Below are 26,087 nucleotides of genomic sequence, written 5' to 3' on the forward strand. Positions count from 1 at the left end.
AACCTGAAAAAATTCCTATCTGGGAAAACCTGCCTCTGCAAGATTGCCTGTTTGTGCATCAGCTGCTGTCCTACCCTGGCAAACACCACCTCAGACATGGGCACCTCTCACACCAGATCCTTCCTTTGAGGAAAGCAGTTGATAAACAATGATGCTGACATGTAATTCTGTGGCTATGCATTTCATTTACAGCTGGGAGATTCTGTACAACAATCCAGGAGAAAAGCAGCCAGCAGCCACCATATTCCCAACAAGAGCATCTGCTCCATGCCCAGCAGACACAGCAGTTCCAGCCACAGCAATTCTAATGCCATGTGCAGCACCTTACCCCTGCCACATCTCATCTCACATCTATCCTAGAGAGGGACACAGCAGCTACAGACCTGGGTAGGAGTAAATGTTCCTTCAGTAATTCAGTCCCATTTAAAAAAAAATGAAAAAGTAATTCAGCAGGGTCTGAAGGTTTCAATTTCAATCATCTCCCCTCTGCCCTTTCACGTGACTGCTCCCAAAGGAAATCCTGCTTGGAGGCATCACTATTTCATGTATCTGAGTCAATAAGCCTCTGCTCTGAAATACACAATACCAAGAGAATACACTATCCCAGTGCCTTTAAAGACACCCATCCCTACCCTACACACACTCTGATCCTCTCTTCTGCACACACAGCACTCAGTACATCTCCTGCCAAGCATCTCCTCACATCACTCATCACCTGGCTCATGCCAGACCCCACATGGCTGAGCACAGCCCCCAAGAGCAGGGACAGAGCTCACCCACAAGCACAGGACACAGGGCACTGCCTCAAACAGGTTATTTACTATTCCCAGCCAAGCAGGAAAAAATAGACTGCTACAACAGCTTATACTGGCAAAGGTATGTTAGATAATGTAAAAGATTTGCTTTAAACTATCAACAAAGTAGAAAATGATGACAACAACCCTCCTCCCAGGCTTTGGTATTATAAGCAGGTGGGAAAGAAAACTTTCAAGCCACCACTTCAGTTAAAATAGGTCTTTAGCTTGAAGACAAAGAAAGATTCAGCTGCAGCTGAAGTCTGGAATTTCCAAAACATGTTTTGCATTTATTAAGATATTATTAACATCAGTAGAGAAGATAACTAGTCAATTCATACAGCAGCCCAGACTCATGTAAAGATTGTTAAAAATGCAATTCAGTGACAGAGGTAGGAATGTAGCTGCCATGAAATGCAGAGCACAGACACCTGGCACAAGGCATGAAAGCAGCATCTTGGAAATACCATCGAAAATAACATTAATTTCTGCAATTGCTGGTTCTGCAAGTAAGGTCCTGGATCCCACTTTAAAGTCAAGGCAGCCCAAACTGCTGAACCAAAGCAACACAGCTACTGACTGTGTGAATATTCCTCTTCTGAAATGCCAAGAACCTGCAGCAGGGCAGAGGCCACAGAGAGGTGACCTCTTCTCAGGCTGATCACATTAGCCTGATGTAAAAGCCAGGAAAGGCATTTTTCTGACAGCTCATTGCTCTCTGTTCAGCCAGTCCCACCCAAGCTGGATGGACCCTGCAGATGCAGCCACAGAGGCCAAAGGGACATAAAACCAGAGAGCCACTGCTGCACCAATCTTCACTTTACATTCCTACCTCTGTTTAAAACCTTTTGCGTGCATTCATTAGGAAATTAAAAAGCAATAGCTTAAGTCACTGGTTTTACAGCAAAAGACAACTGAACACCCAACCTCATTGTTTGGAAATTTTCCTATTTAACAGCTTTTTGCCCCTTTCTACTGTAATTCCATTGTCCTCATCATCCCACATTGAATAATCTCTGCCTGACACATCCCTGTTTATACACATTCCATAATCACAGACTTTTATGTTCCCTACTCAGTCAGTTATCCAAATGATACAAATTCAGCCCCTTTGATCTTTCCTCATACATCAGTCCCTCCAGGCCCCTAATCACTTTTTTCACTCTTCTCTGAACTCCCTCCAGTAATGATGTGATTCTAATCCTCTGAAAGGAGAGGGTTTTGGCTCCAGTTCTTCCCACAGATGCAAGCAAACTAATTCAGAGAGACTCCACAAGCTCTGTGCATAGCACTGTCACCAGCCACCACACATTAGACAGTGACACTGAAACAAAGATGGAATTGTGTTGTGAATGCTGGAGAGCCAGAAGCTAAAGGAACCACAATGAAAATTAAAACAATGAATTGATCAGTGCTTTATACAGTCACCAGGACTTCAGGGCAGTTTCCTGCCAGATGCTCTGAAGAAGCCAGGGTGGCTGTCCCAGGGTTTTACAGAACTACAGCTCCTGTGGCAGCTTCATGATAAATAAATACCCCAAGAAAATGGTGCCCTGCCCACAGCCTTAGAGCTGTTTCATAGTTACCCTGCAGCAGCTGCAAGTGATCTGAGTCCTGCTTATATTGATCAAGTGCCTGGCATCCCACCAGAGGAGGAGACACTATTCACACCTCCACCAAAGGCCCTGGCCAGCTTGAGAGCCTCCAGAGGCTACACAAGACTTGTCTGCCATCATTCAGAACCAGTTTTGAACAATTTCCAAACTGAACTACAACAAATTTACTCCTATTTGACAGCCAGTAAGTAAATAACCATTAAATTCTATCCACAGATGTGTTGCCTGATTAGTGCACTCTTTGCTACAGTTCTGGCAAAGGAAGGTACATCAGAATCCACATGATTTGCCTGCTGCAGAAAACTTCCCATTTTATGCACAGGGATTATACTGGGTCACCAATGATACTGGAATTACAGGTACCCCAAGCTGGATCCCATGGGCACACCACCACCTCTCCTCTGGGGAAGATGCAGCTCTCCTGACTTCTCACCCATCATGTGAAAGCCAGAAGAAGCCTTATGCAAAAAACAGATGGCAGAAACAGCTCAAAATGCTGCATTTCAATGATTAAGAGGTATCAGAGTAAGAGAGAGACAGCTTGTGTTGGGCCACAAAGCATTACATCTGAGACTGTATGTCTGGGAGGGCACTGTGCTGTGAGCATGGAGAAGATGGAATTCATCAAAGCAGGATTCAAACCAGAAAAATGCTGATGGAAGCAGGATGATGGGAATTGCAGGCACAGCAGGAGCTGCCATCTCAGCACCACTGTAATGGCCACTGGTGACACGTCTCCATGGCAGCGGGGACTGAGGTGGAACCAATGCAGGAGAGGGGACAGCCCCAGTCCCAGGGGACAGGAGGCCAAACAGGACACACTCCAGTAGTGGCAGATGGGCTCTTTCCCTCATGTGTTCCTAAATGAGAGACTTGAGATAAATGGGAATGAAAACACTCCTGAAGTCAGTCCATGACAAAGCCAGGTCCTGAGCCTCAGCACCTCAGACTTTCCCCATCAGATGGAGGCACAGGGCTGCAGTGGAAAAACCCCAGGATAAGAACCCCTGAAAAAGGCCTTTAAGTGACCTTTTGCACAAGACAAAAGCAACAGTGCTGTCTGCATCCCAAGTGCCTAATGAGACCAGGTGAGCACCTCCATAGATTCAAGGCTGGCCAAGTGAGTGACATTAGCTGTGACATTAGCTCAGCTGGTCAGAGCATGGTGCTAATAATGCCAGGGCCATGGGGCTCATCCCCATATGGGTCATTCACTTAAGAGTTGGACTTGATGATCCTTCTGAGTCCCTTCCACCTCAAGATTGTTCTGTGATTCTGTGAAAGAGTATTTTCCAACAAAAATAAGTATCAGGCAAGGAAATGCCTGTGTCCTACTGGTCAAATGGATTCAATTGGACATGGCAGATGAAACAGCAGCAATACAGAGAGTGGGGACACCTGCCTGTAATATCTCCACTCACTGTCACAACCCAGACAGAGATGGGGTACAGCTTCAGGTGAAGACAGTGATCCTTTGGACACTGGGTGAAATGGCATGAGACACATCCTAGCTCCCAAGGGATGAACCACAGTACCTGTGTACACAGCACCATTACCTTGGGGTGGGGTCCAGGGTTTCTAGGAGTTACTACAGAAGCCACAGACTTTTCATGGAAGTAGATAATTCAACCACTATCAGGACCATAAGGACTCCAGCAGACTTGTTAATAATGTCTCTGGAAATGACTGCAAGGTTTGAGGTCACTTTTGCTGCAATGCAATGCAAATGAGTCCAGGTTAACATAGCTAACACTTACAATGGGGTGAATCCTGGTTTTAACTATTGAACAAAAACATAAATCAGTCAATGCCGAGATGATTAACAAGATAAGATTAAGGTTAAAACTAGAAGTTTAAAAGTAAATGTGGCACCTGGCAGGTCATCAGTCTTTTAAGCCTCTAGGGTGTAGATGCTCTAAGCAAAGAGGAGGCAGCCAAAAGCTCTGTGTGAAGGTTACTGGATCTGTTACTGCCTTGCCACATCACAAGGGACATTACTCCTCCCTGAACTCAGCAGAGTGAGCCACAGACCATCAGCTTCCACTGCCAAAGACTCAATGTACCACAGCCCTTGGATAGGGTAGGATCTGGGAAGAAAGAGCTAGTAGGAGGTTCAACATACAAAAAGAAGCACAAAGAAAAGAAATCAGCAACTAGAATGGCAGATTCAATTTCATGTCTATATCCTAACAGCTGTGAATTCAGCTCATAACAAAAGTTTTAGTCAGAAAACTATATTCACCCATTCTGCTTGTCCTAGGCTGCATATCTGCCTGTCATTCAACTGTCACACTTATCCATTCACTGTGTACTGTGATAACAATTGTAAAGAATTTTAATTATGCCTCAGAAGACACATCATCTCCAGGAGAGAGAGAGACACATGGTCCACCTGCATATTTGAGTCTAATTTCCCTCAGGAAAATTTTCCTCTAATGCATTATTTCACATCAGACAGCTTACCACACAGAGCAACTTGCCAGGCTGCACTAATTGTTATCAGTTTGGGGTTTATCACGTTCTGGTTTTTAAAGCCATGTACAGAGCCAGTCAGGATTGTGAGAGCACAAAGACAACCTATTCAGGGGGTGCTGACCTACAGAAGAAAACAAATGCTGTAGATGAGAAAATGAAGACAAAAAAGACGGTTATTCAACCTGTATCCCAGAGCCCCAAATTTAAGCATGCCTGTAACTGGGCAGTTCCCATCTCAGTGCCATCAAACTGGATCTCTTTGTCTGATATCAAACTGAACAGGGAATTTTTGCTGCTAAGACCTTTGTTCTGTAACAGTGAGAACCTAAATGCATTACTACTCTTCCAGGACTTCTTCTGTGCATTGAATAAAAACTAGGGGAAATTTTAAGTAATTGTGGCTTTGGGGAACTTTGTATCTCCCTCACTGAGTACCTGTGCAAAATATTAAATATTTCCCTGCATTTCTTTACCCACAGACCTAGTCATTCTAATCACTGCACACTTTGATATCCAAAATAAAAGACATCTAGACTTGGAAGAGAGAGGCAAAAGGCTGCAAAGAACAGTACCCAGGCCACTGGAACTCCTCCTCACTAATTATCCCAGAGTGTCCATTTGCTATGTAACCAAGGGAGAAGTGTGTCAGACTGTGGCAAAGCTGTCTTCAGCAGCTTATGGAATGTTTCTCCGGGCCCTGATGCAATTAACTGCCAGTAAAGAGCTGAGGCAGGCAGAATTAGGAAGCTATAACAAATCAAGTATATAATCCTACACCATTTACATTTAAAACAGCTGAATTGCTTTTAACTCAGAGAGCTGTAGCATGTTTACAATTTCATTTCATCTGATCTAGATGTCCTATTCCCCAACCAGGACAAATAAAAAAATCCAGTTTCAGGGCAAAAATGGGGAAAGACTCAAAAACAAGGTACAGATCTCCAGAGCTCCCTGACCCAGGGGACAAGACTGGCCATCCTGAGCCACCAGCACACCCTTAAACTCACTGCAAACACTCAGAACCACTAAAAACCAAAAAAATTATTACCCCAGAAGCTCTTGTTTAGCTCAAAGGAAGTTTGAGTAATGCACAATATGGAGATTGCTGGGTCCAGGAAACACTTTCCCATAAAAACAAGCATGCACAAACTCCAACATTCTTGCTGTAATATCCAGTTAGCTGCAGAGAGAGCAAAGCAACTGCTGCTGAAGTGTTATAAAGCTTTGTGGTGGGAGAGGGGGGAGGTTTGAGGGGAAATGGACATTTCCACAGACTCTGAAGAGCTCTAAGGAGGTGTATTAGAAAAATCCCAACAAACCACAAACACACACACACACAAACCTGCTTCTTAAAAGACAAGGTTTGACAAGGTCTTAAGCTTAATCTGCAGTGTAAGAAAAATAACATACACTATTCAACACTAATGTCTTCAGGGCATAAAATGGTTGGGCAGACCCAGATCCAACAGTTACTGAGGATAATGGGAATTTCTCTGCTAACTTAGCTGACTTTAATCTGGACTGTTGGATGGACTTTGCTGCTAGTGCTCAGAAGATAATGCCAATTAGAAAGGAAAGCAGCACAGAGAATCCACCAAATGCTTTTAACTTCTGCCAGCTACACAAAGAACAGAATTAATGTCTCAGAAAAACATAAAAGTGACACCTGTACTCAAACAACTCACCACCATCCAACCAGCTGCATTACAACTGGGAGCAAGTGCTGACACATTTCCCTGACTCCCACAGCTGCATTGCCACCCTTCCCCAGGACAAGAAGATGCAGGACACCCAGGGGTGCTGGCCTCGCTGCCCAGCACTGCACAGCCACTCACACTGCTTTAACTGCTTTAACTGCAGGAACAATGCTGATTTCAAAGGATCATGGCTTGTTTAGAGTCACCCGAGCTGGAGCACAGCTGGGGCTCCTGCCCATATGGCAAATTTCTCTCTTTAATCTAACTTTGATAGTGAGATGTGTTAAATCTTTGATTTTATTGGCAGATACTGACTGTATTTGCCTAACCTCTGAAGCCTGGTGATTGACAGTGTTAATGTACTTTTTAATAGATGAAAAGGGAAATGACAGCTTTTGGCTCACTTTCAAGCACATTTCTTCACTGCAAAATACTCTACAGCTCAACCTGCTTTTCATGCAACCTAAGAAATCTATTCTTTATAGTGTTGCTAATAACTGGTGGCATGCTGAAGAAAACTGTAGCTCAATAGGAACACTTACTGTGGGAGCTACTTGACTTCCTGAAGGGAAGATGTTTTCTTCCTTTCTTTAATCTCAGCTGCATTGATCTGATCTTAGAAAATCCCAGACAGAAGTTAAACACTACTTCAAAATGACTTCTCCATTCTTTCTACACCAAATAAAGCCTACCCTCAGACTTTTCAAGTGCAGCAGTTATAACAAGGCACTGGTGCTTCCAGCATCAAAGGTGATCTGTATGGACTGCTGAGGCTGAGGGACTGCACTGTTCCACATGAAGGAAACTGTTCACAGAATCACTGGTTCTATGGTTTGGACATTAAAGCCCATCCTGTTCCACCCCTTGCCATGGGTAGGGAGACCTTCCACTAGCCCAGGTTGCTCCAAACCCCATCCAATCTGGCCCTGGACACTTCCAGGGATGGGGAAGCCACAGCTGCTCTGGGCACCCTGTGCCAGAGCCTCAGCACTCCCACATGGAAGAATTTCTAGCAAGTCTGAGGAGGGGGAAGCTGTGGTTTGCATTACATGCTGTGAGAGACTGGCAAAGGTGTTTCTCTTCCCAGATATCCTTGTCACAAGTCTGCATCTGAGTAAGAGCTAATACTCAGAATCCAGAAATTCATGAAAGGGCTCTCCAACCATAACAGAGTAACATTTCTATGGAAAATGGGATGGTGCCAAGTCATAAGAGTCTCTGCAAAGGCCTAATTAACATGAATAACACAGCTGGATATTTTATGTATCAGCTAAGTCCCTCCTTCCTGCCACTTAAGAGTAAAAATATTTGAATGTTTTATGGAGGTTAATTCATGCTTGCTTAGGTGTGATTCCACTTTAAGAGAGGGCAGAATAGACTCTTGCAGCCATCCATACAGGAGGCACATGGACAGCCTGTCTAAATGTGTTTGCTGAAGGAAGTCACAGCAGAGGAGGTTTGTCAGAGAAATGTGAATAGTTGCCAGAGTATCAAAGGAATTGCCTTTCCTTCCATTCCAGACTTGGGTTTCAGAGTAGATGAGCTGATATCATCACCTGGCAGGTTACAAGATAATCAGAAAAGGAAAGAGTAATGGCAAAGTACAAAGAAAAATACAAAGAAATCTAAAAGAAAAACAGCATGGTTTACCAGGAGGTCAGACAGTTGGTTCTATCCCTCTGATGGCTGTTCAGTTCAGAATACAATCTGGCATGCTTCTTTACAAATACACAACATATCAATTAATCTGGGGTGGCAGCAGCTCCCAGACCTGCACAATCCCTTTGGACCCTGCACCAGAGCAATGGCCAAGAGAAGCATCTTGGCTACCAAATCCTCTGCAGTGTTTCACCCTGGGCTGCATGTCCACCACTGCAGCACTGAGCCCAGGCTGCAGAACCTGCCCCTTCCAAACACCACTGAGCCCAGGCTGCAGAACCTGCCCCCTCCAAACACCACTGAGCCCAGGCTGCAGAACCTGCCCCTTGCAAACACCACTGAGCCCAGGCTGCAGAACCTGCCCCTTCCAAACACCACTGAGCCCAGGCTGCAGAACCTGCCCCCTCCTCCTGACACCACTGAGCCCAGGCTGCAGAACCTGCCCCCTCCTCACACCACTGAGCCCAGGCTGCAGAACCTGCCCCTTCCAAACACCACTGAGCCCAGGCTGCAGAACCTGCCCCCTCCTCCTGACACCACTGAGCCCAGGCTGCAGAACCTGCCCCCTCCTCACACCACTGAGCCCAGGCTGCAGAACCTGCCCCTTCCAAACACCACTGAGCCCAGGCTGCAGAACCTGCCCCTTCCAAACACCACTGAGCCCAGGCTGCAGAACCTGCCCCTTCCAAACACCACTGAGCCCAGGCTGCAGAACCTGCCCCCTGCAAACACCACTGAGCCCAGGCTGCAGAACCTGCCCCCTGCAAACACCACTGAGCCCAGGCTGCAGAACCTGCCCCCTCCTCCTGACACCACTGAGCCCAGGCTGCAGAACCTGCCTCCTCCAGACACCACTGAGCCCAGGCTGCAGAACCTGCCCCCTCCTGACACCACTGAGCCCAGGCTGCAGAACCTGCCCCCTGCAAACACCACTGAGCCCAGGCTGCAGAACCTGCCCCCTCCTTCAGCCACCACTGAGCCCAGGCTGCAGAACCTGCCCCCTCCAAACACCACTGAGCCCAGGCTGCAGAACCTGCCCCCTCCTTCAGCCACCACTGAGCCCAGGCTGCAGAACCTGCCCCTTCCTTCAAACACCACTGAGCCCAGGCTGCAGAACCTGCCCCCTCCAAACACCACTGAGCCCAGGCTGCAGAACCTGCCCCCTCCAAACACCACTGAGCCCAGGCTGCAGAACCTGCCCAGCTCATGAGGTGCCAGCTCCAGCACTACCCAATACCCAACTGCTCTGCTGCTCCATGGCAGGACAAACAGCAGCTTGTGTCCAGGAAAGATTCAATCACTTGTACAGTAACCACACAAAGTGCTTTTATCAACTGTTTTCCATTAAAAGGACAGAAATTATTTGCAACTGAAGCCACTATGCTTAATTCTCATTCAGAGTCTCAGACTAGCCTAACCCATAAACATTCCCACCTCAGCTCTGCAATTTTATTTCAATGTAGGCAAGAAACTATACAAGCCTAGATCTGGGTTATTCACATAGCTGTAGGCACTGAATTGTTAGTGCTGCCCTGGAAAGCATGTAATCATAGCTTGCAAAAAGTTGTCACACTTAAGTGCATCTCACAATCCTCATTTACTCCATTAAATGTAGTAAGCTACTAAATAATAAAAACAAGAATAAAAGAAACAATAAGTAACTTTGACAGGAAGACCTGTATTTTTATATAATGGAGAAAAAAAAACTGATTTTTTTTTTAAACATGACTTTTTACCCTCTATCAAAAAAAAAAAAAAAAAAAGGTAAAAAAAACCACCTTACCAGCAAGGCTCAGAGGGCAGAGAGGTGCCGAGGAGCCAAGCCCCCTGCCACCAAACACTTTTCAAAGGTCACTCCCCAAGCAGCACAGCCACTGGATCCACACAGCATCAGAGCCTGCCCCAGGATGAACAGGGAGCAGCTCTGGCCAGGCAGCTGAGCTCCTGGGGAACAAACCCAAGCTATGCTGACAGCACAATCCATACAGCTTTAATAAATATCCCAGTAGGAATGTTACTGACACTTTTAACTGTGGCTAACCAAAGCGTAATGGTCTCAGAGATTGTTCCAATTAAGCTGATGACACAGACAGGTATTTTATTATTTATAAAGCCCTGGTTTTTGCAGCATAGGAGAAAGCAATCTGAGAGCACTTCCCTATTCATTACTCCAAACCTTTTCAAACCAGCATCTCTGCAAAAAATCCCTCCATGCTGGGCTTCTGCTGTTACCCCACATTAGGCTCAGTTATGAACCACTGTGTTTGCCTCACAGAGGGAATCCTTTTCCATTCCTCCAAAGACAAGATTTCCTTCCCAAACACTCTGTGGCTGAACCAGTCCATCCAACCTGTATCAAGGAATTCTACAATTTCATTTTGCCTGTATTTTCTCAGATTTGTATGCTTAGCTGCTCCTGTCAGCCTAATAGTCCAAGTTCCAGTTAAATACACTCAGCAATACAAGCAGCTGCTTCTCTTACAAATTGACCCAGGAATCCCTATTACAAGGGTTGATTTACCAGAGCAGGGTATTTCTACATAAATAAAGTAACACAGAGAAGAATGTTACAAATATACTAAAAAGCACTAATGTCATTTGGCAGCTGAAGATTTCATTCTTTCCACAAAACATTGTGAAGTGACATTGAAACTAATCAGAAAGACTTCAAATAATGAAATTATTTTCCAGTGTTCAATTCAAATACAGAACTCTGACAAACATGTACAAACACAGCAAGATGATGAACTGTGCTTACAAATCCAACTTGACTCCAGGGTGCAATGCAGGTACAATGTACATATCATGCACCCTTGCTATAAGGGATAAGTTCTGACCTTACCCAGCTCTCACATCCTCTTCTTTCACCTCCACCTACATCTAACTTCATGCTCCTTTTTAACCTCTTTTGTCAGCTCTTGAACTAACAGACCCAGTTTAAGAGAAGCTTTGTGCATGTCATGGATTTTTCTTCTAAACCAAAGCCAGCTCTAGTAGAAATTCAAATGGATGAGTAGGACTGAAGGGATGATTTTAGGTGTATCAGAAGGTTACAAGACCCATACACAGGAATTAAGGAAGATTGAATTAATCATCTAAAAGGATTCAAATATTGCAAGTAGAGCAATTCCATTTCCTAACAGGAACAAATTCAAACAATTTCCCTTGCACAAATTTCCATAATTACAAGTAATAATTATCTTCTACACTGAAATTCTGCAGTACAGCACTTACTGCAAAGGACATTCCCATCAAATGCTCTATTTAGGAAATAGAGGAGGAATATTTTTCTTGGTGAATTGTATGTTGCCATCACATTGATTAACCCACGCTTCTGCTCTGCCAAAATATGCATCTATCTTTGATAACCTTAACAAGAATCACCAAACCCTACTTAATGACCCTATAATTAGGTTTTCATAAAAGCCTAAAATATATGGATTTTTAGAAGTGCATGCAGAAGAAGAGGAATAGATCATAGGCACAGATTACATCAAAGGAAGATCAGTTATAGCACTGCATATTGGACATACAGTTCTGTTCTGCTGAGGGAATCAAAGGCTCCAAGACAGCATTTGGATATGCATTCCTTTTTGGGCAATAAAGACAAGTATGGCAACAGCTGCTCCAGTATTTGCAAAAACTGTATAAATGCAAACAAAATACCAGAGGTTACGAGAAACTAATATTTGCATTTGTTGCTTTTGTGCATAAGGAAAATGTCTGTCAGCTGTTCTTCTTGTGCATAAGGAAAATGTCTGTCAGGAACATGTAATGTCAGTTATTCACCATTTTTCATAAGCAAATATGTACAATCCCACATCTCCTGTGACCAGCTGTGGGAGCAGAGTCCACTGGACTGCTGCTGCCCCATACATCTCTGTTATCCCATAATATCCCAATTCAGCCTGCCAGCAGTACAGCAGAACATCCTGCTCCAAGCCTGTGGGAAGGGGAGCACAGTGTTCACTGATCTTCTGCAGTGCTGGGCTGAGCTTGCTCAAAGCACAGCATCTTCCAGGCACTGCAGAACAAGAGTTTTCAGAGCAAGTTTATCAGAGCTCACCACTGACCCAACAGATAAACAGCATTATCAATGAGTGTTTAGTGTGCTGAAAACTCTAAATGGTCACAGACAGGTGAAAGGCAATCATCCATACAGCAGGAGACCCTGAAGCACAAGAGATGGGAAAGGCGACAGCAATTTGATAGCAAGAGATAAAATGATAACATTTTGGGGGACTGTCCCCTCAGAAGTTGCTGGATCTTTGCTGTACACAGTACAGAAAAAGAGCTTGCACAACACCAAGCAGGTGTCAGGTATCTTACAATGCCCATAAGACTGGAAGTGAAGATACAGAAATTCTCATCAGATATAAAAACTCTTAGATAATGCAATGTAGTTACACAGTGCACATTTTATCACAGAGATTTGTGAGAAATGGGCTAAGACCTATCAGGATTTTGCAGACTTTTCTACTGGAAATATTAAAATCAGCCCTGTTCCCACCCAGCCAGCCTTGCCCTCGAGGAGGTGCCCTCAGGCTCTCCCCTCTCTGAAAGAAGCTTTTTGATTTCAGTCATTGTTAAGGGGAAGGCAGGACACTGGTCCATCACAGCAGAACAACAGATTACCAGCTCAGATCGCTATGAATTCAGGCATAACATCATTCCAGAGCCAAGGACTGGATTGCCTTAAATGGAAAAGATCTGCAATATTTAACAGGTCAGGAATACTATCCTTTTCTGTTTATTTAAGCATATAAGAGGGTAGATTTAGATTTTAAAAATCTCTTTAAAAATATAAAATAGGAAAGCTCATGAATACTCCTCTGATAACTGCCAGTTATGAAAGTGGGGAAAGAAGCAAGGGTGAGAAAGGAAAAGAAGAAAAAGGGGGGGGAATATTTTTTACAAAAATTTATTTGCTTATTTTAATCTAATATGAACAGAATTCTGGAAAATCAGTTTGACTTTCCAGCTTAGAAAAATCATGGTATTTGGCACATCAATAAATCCTCATGCAACCACTCCCAGTGCTGCCCATCACCTGCCAACCTGCCCAGAGAAGGACACCAAGGTCAGCTAAGCTCATGCTCCTTTGCAGGAATTACCAGCCTTGCAAGCATTCCCCAGCCCTTTTCCACAGCATAAACCATTTTACCCCACAAAACAGAGTGAAAAAGTGACTTTTACACCAATAGCCCACCCAGGGGCCTGCCCATTCCATTCCCCATGGAAAAGGACTCTACAGCCTGTGACATTTTAGCTGCAGTACAATACAGATTGCAATCACTGTAGATTCCCCACAGTGCTTGCTTGTAAGAGTCACACAGACAACATTACTGACAAGAACAAGGTCACAAAAAGGTATTTCATTGTTTCTAGTGAATAACAGAGGTTGTCCCAGGAACCCAAACACTCCCATTCAACCCCACTTCAGCTCCAAATGGCACAGCAAGAAAACAGCTCCTCTCCCATGGAGAACATGATGTGTGTGCCCAGATTCAGTAGCAGCAGGAACAGATGGAGCCAGGAATGGTGGCACAAAGTTACAGATTACAAGAAAAAAAACCCATAAATCTGAGCTTTTGGATCCTACTATTACACAGTGACCAAGATGAAAAGCACTAATCCAGTCTCCAGCACGTACTGAAAATGCAAACAGAGGACATGGACATACCATAATATACACATTCAGATTTCAAAAAACAAATACAGATCTCCAAGAGAGTAACTTATGGCAGAGAGATAATGAGATTTGCATGAATTTCCTAAGAGCATATTTTCTTCTGTACTCCAGGAAAACTGAAGAAGCTGTTTGTACACAGAGGCTTTACACATGAATGAATCTTCTTACAGAAATGTTCTGGGTAAATATGCCTAACTTGTGGCAGTCAGGAACAAAGGGATAGCTCAGCTCAGCCCTGTGTTGCTATTGATGATTTACTGAATGCTTCATGACATCCACACCCACCACAGTCAGTTCAGATTTTGTCCAGCATTTAGTCACAGAATTGATTAGCAATTGACTCCTCTGTGCAATTTTGTTTAGTATCTAAACCAGCTGCTGTTATCAGGCTCAAGCAGGCAGAATTTCCAACACTGCTCCTACATATAAACAAGGTACATTTCATAAACATGAAGCACCACTTCATACAACTTGCTGGCTTGCACAGTTTGGAAAGAAGGGCTCTCATCTGAACTCCAGTACCCCATCAGGCACTCACAAGTATAAAGACATCTTTATTATTAACCATAGATTCACTATTCTGCATCAGCAATCACGACCACACCACCATCCACGCCATTCTTTTCTCTCCCCTTAGCCCAGAGGCTGCAGCAACCCCTGGCCAACAACAGGTCAGAGCAGCCCAAGGCAAGTCCAGGGCAATGGAATCCAGCAAAAATCACCATTTCACTGATGAGGGAGCCACTGGAGCCAGCATTCTGTGGGCAGTACATGTGGCTCTGGCAGCAAACTGTACCCTGGAGCCAAAGGAAGCTTCAGAAAGAGGTGTTGAAAAAGGAAAGATTTAGTTCCAGAACTACAACACTGTCAGCCTGCCCTCAGTGCCAGAGAAGATCGTGGAAGAGATCATCAGAAAAGGGAACAGAGCTGGGGAAGGGTCTGGAGCAAATCTGATGAGGAGCAGTTCGGGAGTTGAGGAGGCTCAGAGGGGATCTTCTCCCTCCCTACAGCTCCCTGAAAGGAGGCTGTAGCCACCTGAGGGTCATTCTCCTGAGTAACAAATGACAGGACAAGAGGAAATGGCCTCAAGTTATACCAGGGAAGGTTTAGTTGGGTATTATTGAAAATTTCTTCATGGAAAGAGTTGTCCAGCCCTGGCACAGGCTGCCCAGGGTAGCGGTGGAGTCATCATCCCTGTAAATGTTCAAATCCATGTGGATGTGGCACTTGGGTACATGCTTTAGTGGTGACCATGGTGATGCAGGGTTGACAGTTGGAGTTGGTGTCCAAACATAACAATTCTATGAAATTCCTAAAATCTGAGCTGCTGAACACACTGACATGGCTGATTTTATGCTTTTCAAAGAATATGATCAATGTAACGAATCAGTCGTGGCTGCAGCCAGACCCAGAATAATTCCTGGCTCCTGAGATGCTGTCAGTGCAGTTGTGCTCACCCAAAGGCAGGGGATGGCTCATGCTGGAATTCCAGCCTGACTTCCCAAGGCAACAGACTCACACACTGCACTGGCAGCCCCTGGCTCCTGGGCCCAGTGCCTGCATCCCAGGGCACTTGGCCAGCATGGACCTTGCTCTGGACTAGAAGACAAGGATGCAGGGGAAACCTGGAAGGAAGTGGAGCCAGAGGTGAGTCACCAAGGTCCACAGGAAAAGAATCTTTATTCGTTCTGATGCTTGTGGGAAAAAATCAGTAAACAACAGTCATTTTTTGAACTTAAAAACACACATGGTATACAACAGGAGTATTTCAGTCACAAGCAAATTCAGTTTTTCACATTCTATACAGCAAGAGAACCAGTTACACATTCCAGGCAATAGCTGTATCTGTGAATCACCAGACAAAGGAGCATACTCCAGGGTTACACACAGGACTAATAAACTGCATGAGATTCTATACAGCACCGTTTCACAGCTGTGAAAGCAAATAGCTCTCAATGAGCAAAACACCTTAAACATTTAATAATAAAAACATGGGTAAAGCAAAACAACACAAGTATAAATAAATAAATCAAGGGAGACTCCTGGTTCAGTGAAGCAGCACAGGCACTCAGCTCCTATTTGGGTATTCTAATAGGGACTAGGCAGGGAAATGACTTCTTGGAAGTCACTTGAGGAAAGGACCAGCAGTACCACGGGCTGTGGTGCCACTCAGTGCTGCCCTGCCTCATTTTCTGTGCCACTCAGACCTGGGGCAGCAGAACCTCCTGCCTGGTGTGCACAGCCCCTTTCCCTGAGGCTGCTGTGAGCAGCGCATGACGCCAGCACTGCAAGGGCACTGGGCCAGCAGAAATCCCAGCCGTGCTCACGTGAGGCTGCTGGCAGCACAGACCGAAGAACCTCTGCTGAGATTCCCTGGGACTACAGCTGAACACACAACCTACTCCAACACGAACACAGTTTGCATCACATCACATCAGGAACAGGAATTATTTTTTGCTCAGACAAGCCTGACAGTTCAGAGAAGTTCAGCTGTCTCGTGTACCTTCTACACAATCAAATTTGGTTGCCCTAAATCAACTCGGTTTGGACACAGACAATAATGCAGGGAAAAAAAATAACCATCTGACATGGTGATTTAAGCATAAGTGGGTGAGCCAATACTGCCGAGTGAATCCTGACACTCTGAACAGAATCTTCCAGAGCCGAGGAGTCCAGCCAACAGCCAAGAATAATATTTCAGTGGTTCAGTCAATACAGCTGTAACCATGGCCTGGAGGGGTTTCCACAGCCGTAACCACAGGAGTGACTGCACATTCACTTGAAAATAGTAAAAACAGACATTAAAAAACCTACAGCTTGTAGACATCTTAAAACCAGTTTGAAAGGAGGCACAGAGGGACCTAAAAAATGCACCAACACTCCCACCAAGCTTGACTGTCATCTGTTTATCTTTCTTACGAGACAATGACTTGAAATAAGAACTCCTCTCACTAGGTACAATCACTTGCTTGAAAAAAAAAACTGAAGGAACAGCTTCAGACTAGCTGAAAAGAGATGAGGTTCCCGTGTACAAAGCCTGAGTGATCAGCCGGAGCTGCAGTGGCACAAGGCACGTTCCAACCAGGACAGTCTAACACCGTTTATTCGCGTCTCACACTCACAGCCAGAGACACTCTCATGCCTTTCACATATGATTCCGATTTCTTCCCTGATGTAAGACACAGTATCACACAACATGCTACAGAAGGAGCCCTGCTGGTTCAAGCAGGCTTTCCCAAACGAAAAAAAAACCAACCAAAAAACCAAACAAAAATCTAAAATGGAAAAAAAAAGAAAATAAAAAGTTTAATAGTCCACAGCTGCCAGGAGCAAAGGGTCACTGCCGCAGAGGGGCGGCACAGCCCACTCGCTTTGCTGGGCTTTCCCTTCAAAGAATATCCATAAAACGCACTGCCAAGCGCCACGGAACAGCGTCCTGGCCGCGGCCCCGCACGGACCCCGCGCACGGACCCCGCGCACCGCCCGGCGCGGGCCCTCCGCGGGCACCGGGAGCCGCGGCCGTGCCGGGGCGCGGCCCGAGCGCCGCCCGGACCCCGCCCGCGGCACCGAGCGGCGGCGGCAGCTCCCGCCGGGGCCAGGGCAGCGCCGAGGGAGCGGGGCGGACCCTGCCGGCACTCACCTTCTTCCGGGGCTGCCATTTCATCATATTTGTAGAGCGGGGACGTGCAGCATCAAGGTGGCGCTGGGGCGGCGGGCGCAGCGGGGCCGCAGCCCGCGGTCATGCTGCCCGGCCCCGCCGCCAGGCCCGCGCCGCGTCCCGCGGGACAGCAGCCGGCCCGGCCGCGCGGGCCATGGGCGGGGGCTGTGCCCAGCCGGCGGCTCCGCCCGCACCGGTCACGCCCGGGGCCCGCGGGGCGCGGCCGCTCCCGGGCGCATCGCGGGCGGCGAGACCCGAACCAGGACACGGCCCCGGCCCGGCCCGCCCGGCGCGCGGCAGCTCAGGGGCGGCGCCCGCCCGGCCCCGCCCCCGCCGCGCGCCCGGCCCCGCCCCCGCCGCACGCGAGCGGGCACGGACGCACCGGGCCGGCAGGGGGCGCTGCGAGCGGGAGCGGCTCTTGCGCCCCCTGTCGGTGTCACCCGGCACACGGGGACAGTCCGGGTGGCACCGGCACACGGGGACAGCCCCTGTGGCACGGGCACAGGAGGACAGCCCCTGTGTTAGGGGCACAAGGGGACAGCCCCCCTGTGTCCGGGCACGGGGTGTCCAAGGACGGGAACAGCCCCTGTGCCCGGGCACGAAGACATCAGGGCACGGGGACCGCACCCGCGTGTCAGGGGCACACGGGGACAGTCCCTGTGTCCTGCACACAGGTGAGCCCCGGGCACATGGAGGAGCGGCGGGAAGGGCTGTGCTGGAAGGGCTGTGCAGCCCCAGCCCTGCCCTGTGTTCACGCTCCTTTCCCGCGGAGCTGTCGCTGCCAGGCTGGGGCTGAAGGCAGAGCTGGGCACTGTGGCCATCTCCAAGGATCCAGTTATTCGAACATCACACAGCTCCAGCCTGAGCTCAAGGGCTGTTCTGAGATTGCTCTAATAGGCTCAAGAGAGTAACAAATCCTTAGGGTATGAACACAACACAGTTTAACTCCAGGCTTACATTATTGAAATGGTGCAGAGGTGTAGTTTTCATTGCTGTGGGAATGGCCAACAATGGAGCATCTTGGAGGTAAACAATAAACGTAATGGCAAAATGTAATATCAAAACACAGGTCAAAAAATATTCACTGCCAGGTCCCTTGGAAATACAACAGTTGCTTCTTTCCATCGCAGTCCTCAGTCCCAAAGGACAGCATGCCTTGGGTCTCAGGGAGGCTAGAGCACTGATAGGGGTATTTCAGCTCCAGCCCTGATGCTTAGATGTAACTCCCTTCCACAGTGACACAAAACTCAGACACAGACCCAAAGCTGCCTTCAGCAGGTCCCATCTTGTCCCACTGTCCTCAGACACGAGCTCTGTGTTCTGTTCCCACACCTTCCCCTGGATTACTGACAGTGCACATGGCAGCACAGAGTGAAAAGTGAAAAATAAAGCTTTGAAACGCAGCAGGGACTGAAAAGAACAGGTGTGGCCTGGAACAGGAACTCCTGCTGGTTTTACTCCCCAGAGCTAGTGTCTCACAGAGCTCTGCCCTTCTATTACACCAACAGCAGAGCAGTGGGCCCTGAAACTCAGATTTCCATAAATTGAAAAACTGGTATTGACAATTCTGAAGAGTTCTGCACATAGCAGTTGGTGCCTGAGTCAAGAAAATAAGTGCTCAGCATCAGACAATGCCATTCTCCACGTGGCTGTCAGAAGGAAGCTTCATCAAATTCACACAGATTACAAAATGTGGTGTTTTGACATAATCAACAGGAGGTTTTTGAAATTCTTCCCAAGTAAGGATAATTAAGTGGAAGCAATGCAGGAGCTGTCGTGAGACACTGTGATGTTACAGTTAATGGCTTAAACATTGTTATGAAGGACTTTTTGTCCATTATGGCAACACTTGTGTAAAGAAGCTGAGACCACCAAAGCCCACCCCTCCCTGGATGTGACTCCTGACTGAAGTATAAGGGAACTTGAGATAAGATAAAGGTGACACCACCTCCAATCATCTCAGGTCCAGTGACAAGGAAATACATTAACAAACATATTTTATTCCTTTTACTACTGTAGAGTGAATAATGGTCATAATTTTGGCCAGCTAGCACAAAATAATCCAGCACAATGACAGCCTACACCAATACTTTCTATTTTTTTACTTTCCTTGATTTACTGGTGTTTTTAAAATTTGCATTGTAGATCTGACAGTCCAATATATGGTCCTCCTTTCCTACACTCAAGTGAACATCAGAAGCAAGCTGTGCATTATTAGAGATATCTGATAGCTCTCAATCTTACAACTCAATGGATAAAAAACCTTTTAAAGTGTCTTCTTCAAATTAATCTTTGGCAAGAACCTAGAACTGTCTGATCTATTATCACATTTCTTGCATAATCCTTTCTTTTCAATAAATTCTAAGTTGATATCTTTGTTACACTTTGAAATTCCTTCTGCTCAACCCAAGTGAGCATCACCCAGAAACAATCACACAGTGCAAATAGGAAAAGGTCCTGTTGGAGATGGTTTGTTGTGCAGTTTGCAGGTCAGGCTATCCAAGCAGAATGAGAATTCAGTTCATTGTGTCACTCTACTTAGATAGCAGCTAAATTGGCCAGTGCTGGTCCATGAAGACTCAGAGTAACAACCTGCACTTCCCTGGCAGTGTGAGATGCCAGCACTTCAGTAACTCCCATACAGCCAGAGCACTGTAGACCAAGCTCCTAACAGCTGAGTCCCCTGGCAAATTCATGAAGGATAATGAAATCAAGTCCTTTAATTTCTGAATTTATTAAAGCAGCTTTCAATTCATTACAGTGCTTCCATGTCTGTCACTTTTCCCCCCTCCAGCCAGAGTGCTGAAGGCAGACACAGCACCTCACAAGGGTTTACAGATGAGACTCTGCATGAGTGACTGAGCTACAGCAGCTGCTGAGCGAGCCTGGCCTGTAAAAGGGAAAAAGGAGTTCAGAAAATTCTGCTCTGGGAGGAGGGAACTCCCTTCAAGTGCAGGATTCTCTTTTAATTACCAGACCAAGTCTTGTGACACAACTCCATCTATTTCACACCCTTCAGGAAATAAAAGGTCAACACTCCATCATTATCCATCCTTTGGTGTTTCAAATGAAAGCCCTACTCCGTGCCTTGGAGAAGAGAAGGGAAAATGGGGGGGATAACAGGGGGAAGAGAGGTGATAATCAGAGAGAGAGAGAACACAGTGCCCTCAGTGCCCTGTTCCATCATCCTTCCCTTCACAGAGCAGTGAGAGTCTCTGCTGGCACCTCAGTTGTGACTCTGTTATATAAACATGGTGTGCTGAAATATCTGTGTGGTAGTCCTATGGCAAAATGTATTTCTGTACTTCCATGGATAGGAAACATATCCTAAATTTTAACTGCATCTTACCAAGGAAGGTGTTTGCCTTCTGAACTGTTGAGACTCTGTTATTGGCTTAGGAGGCTTCAATTCTACCCTTACATGATCCTGAGCAGAAAGCCATGTTTGGGACCTGCTTCTAATTATGACTTGCTCCTCCTTTTTTCCATAGGAAGTACAATTACTGCTGCTATGGAGACAAGTGTAATTCAGGCAAGATGTGGGTCAAAGCAATACTTGGAAGGCAAAGATTCACAAAAAAGCAAACACCCTTTCTGCTATCTGTCCTCTCCTGGAGAAGAGCAGTCTCCCAGTCTTCCCTTGCCAACTTCCATCATCATCTGCTGTCTCAGGTAAGGAGGAGCCAAATAAATCACCTGTAACTTCTCACCAGGAGAGCTGCTCTTCCTCCTTTGCCCCACCTTACCCAGTGACTCCAGCCATTCACAGGATCTGCCAGCACTCACATCTTCAGTGTCTCTGTGGGCATAACAGCCTCAAATAAGCTCTTACTAGCCCAAAATGGGAGATTTACACTAATTTAGTGGAGAAGGCTATACAAACTTAAATAGTTTTTAAGGTATACTTACAATGTTATCAGGTTCCTGAACCAAAACACTGCTTTTATTCCCCAAGATCATCCCCTCTGCTTGCCCCTCAGAGTACACCTTAAACACATTCCTATGAATTCTTTTCAAAAAACCCAGTTGCAAGCTGGATTATCTTACATGCAGACAGTAGTGAGACTGAAAACATTCTTGCCCTTCCTGGTACGATGCTGCTTGGACAAAAGGCCTGAGATGATCATTTGCTGGAAGAAGCAATTGATTCAAAGGAAAGGTTTGTATTGAAGTGAAGGAATTCTGTGTCTGAATATGAAATAACATCAAGCAGGATAGAGGATGGCTGTGGTACCTTTAAGGACACACTTGCACTGAGGAAACAGATCCATTAATGCATTGGAGGAACCAACAAGCTCCTAAATCCTAGCAGCAAATTAAATGTGAAACCTTTCAATTATGGTTTAAAATCACATCCCCACTTAGACACTTCTCCTAAAGAGGTGGACTTCAGACACACCTGACAATGACATGAAGAAAATGAAAGATAAAATAAATTAAAGTCAAACTTGTTGCTTTAACAATTAGCTCTTCTGGAGCTGACAGGTGAGCAGGGAGGGAGTTTGAGTTTGGTGACATACTCTGCATATTAAATTTGTCCTGTTTTCAGGATACAGAACATACCTTCTCAATTTAAAGAAATCATAGGAGCATATGAACAGTTTTAATAAAAATTCTTTTTTAGCTTTGTCTGAAAGGGCTACACAATAAAACTATTGTATTGTAAAGGATCTGTTTTGTCTATTCTAAATTTCTCTTCCACACAGTGGAAATGTAAGCATGTTACCCAAGCTATCCTACTCCTGAGCCCTGAGACACTCAACAAAAGATCCTGTAACTGTCAGAAACAGCCCTTAAAACTCCCTAAGGACTCTTCTCTTACTGATTTAGAATGATAGGCAGTTCACCTGCTGAACTTCCTTGTAAAATGTGTACCAGGAATTTTGCTTGTGTCTGTTCACATTTTCAGTCAGGACTGTATGAATAAGAGATGTGACACAATTTATCCATATGCAGCACCATATCTTCCCAAAGCACAGCATGCTGTATCTCACAGCTGCCCTTTTCACTGCTGCAGCAGTAAGAAAGCAGAGGAAAGAAATAAACTGAACTCCTCTACAATGACAAAGTGTCCACAGACAGCCAATGAACCCTCAAAACCAGAATCAGATAAATCTTCTTTGGAAAGATAGATGTTCAAGTAGCAACTCCTTCTACAGTTAATCTGAAGAATCCCTTGTCACTGTCATGTCAGAGATAACCATTTCAAAAGTGGGAAACAAGGTGCTGTAAAACCCTACAGCATCATTGAAATCATTGGAGCAGAGACAATTTGGCCTCTCTGAGGAGTCACATCCAAGATCCTTAGAATAGAAGAGTTCCAGTTGGGAGGGACCTGAAACAATCACCCAGTGCAGTTTGCTGAGGAAAAGCATCTCCAACTCAGCACTACAATGAAGGCTTCTGATGCAGTTTTAGTTGGCTTCACTCCTTCAAACAGGAAAATCAGGAGAGCTCACCAAAATAGGAACTTGAGACACTGTCAGTGACCAAGCAGCCCCAATTAATTTTGTCCTCCAGCAGTGAAGCCAGCACACAAGGCTCAGTCAGAACCTGACTTCAATGGCATTTTTCTGCATAAAGTTCTGAGAGCATTTAAGAATAACCAGGACAGCTGTTGGCTCCAGCCTAAAAATGCAGAACACATCTGTTTAATTTACCTTCATGTGCTCAAACATCCAGCACTGAAAAAGCAGAAGGCTTAAAGAGGTACTAAAATTTTTCTCTGTGGAGAAACAGAAGGAGACAACCATGCAGCAGTTTCCATTCATGCCTGACAGGAAAGGTGAGGGGTGAACTACTTGCAAGAACCAAAAATAAAAAAAATATTCAATCTGTACCTACACGATGATAAGAGATAGGTTTAAAATATTCTTTTTGAAGGTTATGGGAGGTAATGGAAGGTAATTTTCTTAAGGTAAATGGAAGTTAATTACTAGATATTAGATTACTCCATAATCTATTTTTGCAATAAGCATCTTTTCTTACTGAAGTTTTATTACAAAAGGTGACCCCACAGCAGACCCAAAAGCACAAACCCAGTCTTGAAATCTGTACTCACTTCACCCTTCTTTTTCTTCAGCACAGATTTTTCTATTTAAAAAAGTGAGATTACCAGCACATACCTTAGAAACAGAAGCTTTTTGCACAGGCACAGGGCAAACAGGAAAAAATAACATTATCTGCTTCCCTGGAATGTCTCTGCTGATGTGTCTGGACCCTTTGGAACAAGGACTCTGGTGTCACCCACAGACCCCAAAGCCCAGGCCCCACCATGCAGCACAGAAAACACAATTAGAACTGAAATGTAATTATGTAATTATAGCTGGAAAACAGATTGTGGTAAGTATCTTTATCCTGATACATAGTAGCTTTGACAGCAGGTTCTGAATGTGGGTCAGAAATATTAAAAAAAAAAAAACAAGCGTGGGAAGGAATTACATGAATCAAATAAGCAAAAGTAAGAAAGGGGAAGAATTATCCAAAAACTTTTCAATTTATTAAGGTCTAGGAGAAATGGAAAAGACTCAACAGATCTTGAATTACCCTGCTACACACGATGCCTCCTTTATATGCTGCATGTACAAGCAATGACAGACAAAAGAGACACAAATTGGTTTGATATTCTCTCTGCCTGGGCACAGACTTCCACTGTTCAACACAACATCATAGCAGGCTGTCAGAAATGCAGTGATTGTCAGGTTTTCACATTGCTACCCAACCACCATTCTATAAACATCAGAGTTTAGGTAAAATGCTGCCAATAAGCCCATATATACATTTCAGAGAAGTGTGCTGTTATTCTTCTCCTTCTAATTAAGTTGTATAAAGGCTTAGGCCTAATTACCATGACTTTAATGTCCTAAAACTGAAACAGTTTTACAATGGTTTATTCCAAATAATTCCAGGCTCAATAAAAACCAATAAAATAAAATAAAATAAAATAAAATAAAATAAAATAAAATAAAATAAAATAAAAATAAATAAAATAAAACTAAAATTAAAAATAAAATTAAATAGAAAAATAAAATAAAATAAAAATAAAAATTAAAGAAAATTAAAGAGCTCTTGTTGCTAGCCTCAACTGAGGTGCTACAGGAACCCCTTATCAAGATAGACAAGCTGGTCCCTAAATCTAACAGCCTGGCCTATTAAATCTGATTTTTTCTGCTGGGGGTCCAGATCATTCTAAGAGAACAGACAAAATCTGGGAACATACCTCTTGTAGATCCATCTTCTAAAACATGAAGAAGACAGCAAATGGTGCATCTTGTTTATGAGGAAGAAAACTCCTTTCTGATGCCACTTGTTAGAAGTTTATGCCTTGAAGTCTGGGAGCAGTAACCACACCTATCCAAGCACAGGGACACTTACAGGGCTGTGCCCTTCCCTATTAAAACAGCACAGAACACAATTTGCCTCCTGAGTTTTGCAGCTGGAGAATCACCATGGCTTGCTGAGGCCAGGGTCTCACTGCCAGCACAGCAGAAACACCTGGGCATCGCAGACAGGAGGAACCAGATCCCTGCTGTGGTACAGTGTCTGAGCTCAGCAGAATCATTTCTACTCAATAAGTGTGCAATATGAACCTTCTGGCAACTCACAGATCTCACATTCCTCCGAGAGGAACCATCAGAGCACCCTTAAGCAGATCCCTCAGCATGGATCCAAAGATTCCAGAGTGGCAATTTACCTGTGTGACCACTACAGGAGACTTCTTTCTAGCCTTGTACACAGACCAGCAAGATTATAATACTATTAGCTAGCAATGATCCTTTTAGCAGGAAAAATCATCAGTAAACATAAAAAAAATACATAAAACAGAAAAAATCTCTCAAGCTTGAAATGTTCCATTTGGATAAAGAATTCCTGACTTTCTGTAGGCGTTCTCCTGTTGCTGCCTTCCAGCATCTCCCCTCCTCCCTTTAATTAGAGCCTGTGCAAAAGGAGGGAGAAGCAAAGCTATATTTAACTCTCTGTACACCAATGACCAAATAACATATTCTGTACTGAAAAAAAATATTTTTAGTTGACCTCAAAATCCAGGGGGAAAAAAATCTAGGAAGAAATCCCATATTTTCACCCTGAAATACAGAAAAGCTTAAACCCACCTTTGGCTTTATTGCATGTGAAGCACTGTTGGGTAAGAGATTCAAATAATTCCAGGAGGCCAGTTAATCTGCAGAGAGAGCTGTGCATCAGTAAAGAGAGCAATGTCTGGCACCAGAGCCTCTGCTGGAATGTGGAACCATCCTTAATAGGAAGTACAAGTGAAAATTGGAGTCAACAGATTCCTCTGATTCTCCTCTGCTGCAAGTAACTCCTATGAAGAAGCCCTCAGTATGTTTTCTGCATAAAACAGGAATTTCTCCAAGCTCATCTCAGAAAAACACTGGGAAAGGCATTCTGCTCCCAAGAGCAGAACTTGGGCTCCAGGCCTGAGAAACCCCATGGAGTGTATTTGTACTGTGCACAGAGCGTGGCTGAGCCCAGGCT

The 26,087-nt window shown here is 45.0% G+C and overlaps 1 protein-coding gene across 3 annotated transcripts in view; it reads right to left on the reverse strand.

Moving 5' to 3' along the window:
• Window positions 1–26,087, reverse strand: part of TTC28 (tetratricopeptide repeat domain 28) — a 109,456-nt gene that overhangs the window by 62,103 nt on the left and 21,266 nt on the right. The window contains exon 1 of one of the 3 annotated variants that reach the window (XM_077188076.1): window positions 17,574–17,884. The exons of the other annotated variants lie outside the window; for them this stretch is intronic. Coding sequence (XP_077044191.1) covers window positions 17,574–17,600 — 27 coding nt within the window. The 5' untranslated portion in view covers window positions 17,601–17,884. Of the gene's footprint in view, window positions 1–17,573; window positions 17,885–26,087 lie in introns of those variants that run through there. 3 annotated transcript variants of the gene reach the window in all.

Source organism: Agelaius phoeniceus, chromosome 18 (genome assembly GCF_051311805.1).
Source record: "Agelaius phoeniceus isolate bAgePho1 chromosome 18, bAgePho1.hap1, whole genome shotgun sequence".
Taxonomy (NCBI): domain Eukaryota; kingdom Metazoa; phylum Chordata; class Aves; order Passeriformes; family Icteridae; genus Agelaius; species Agelaius phoeniceus.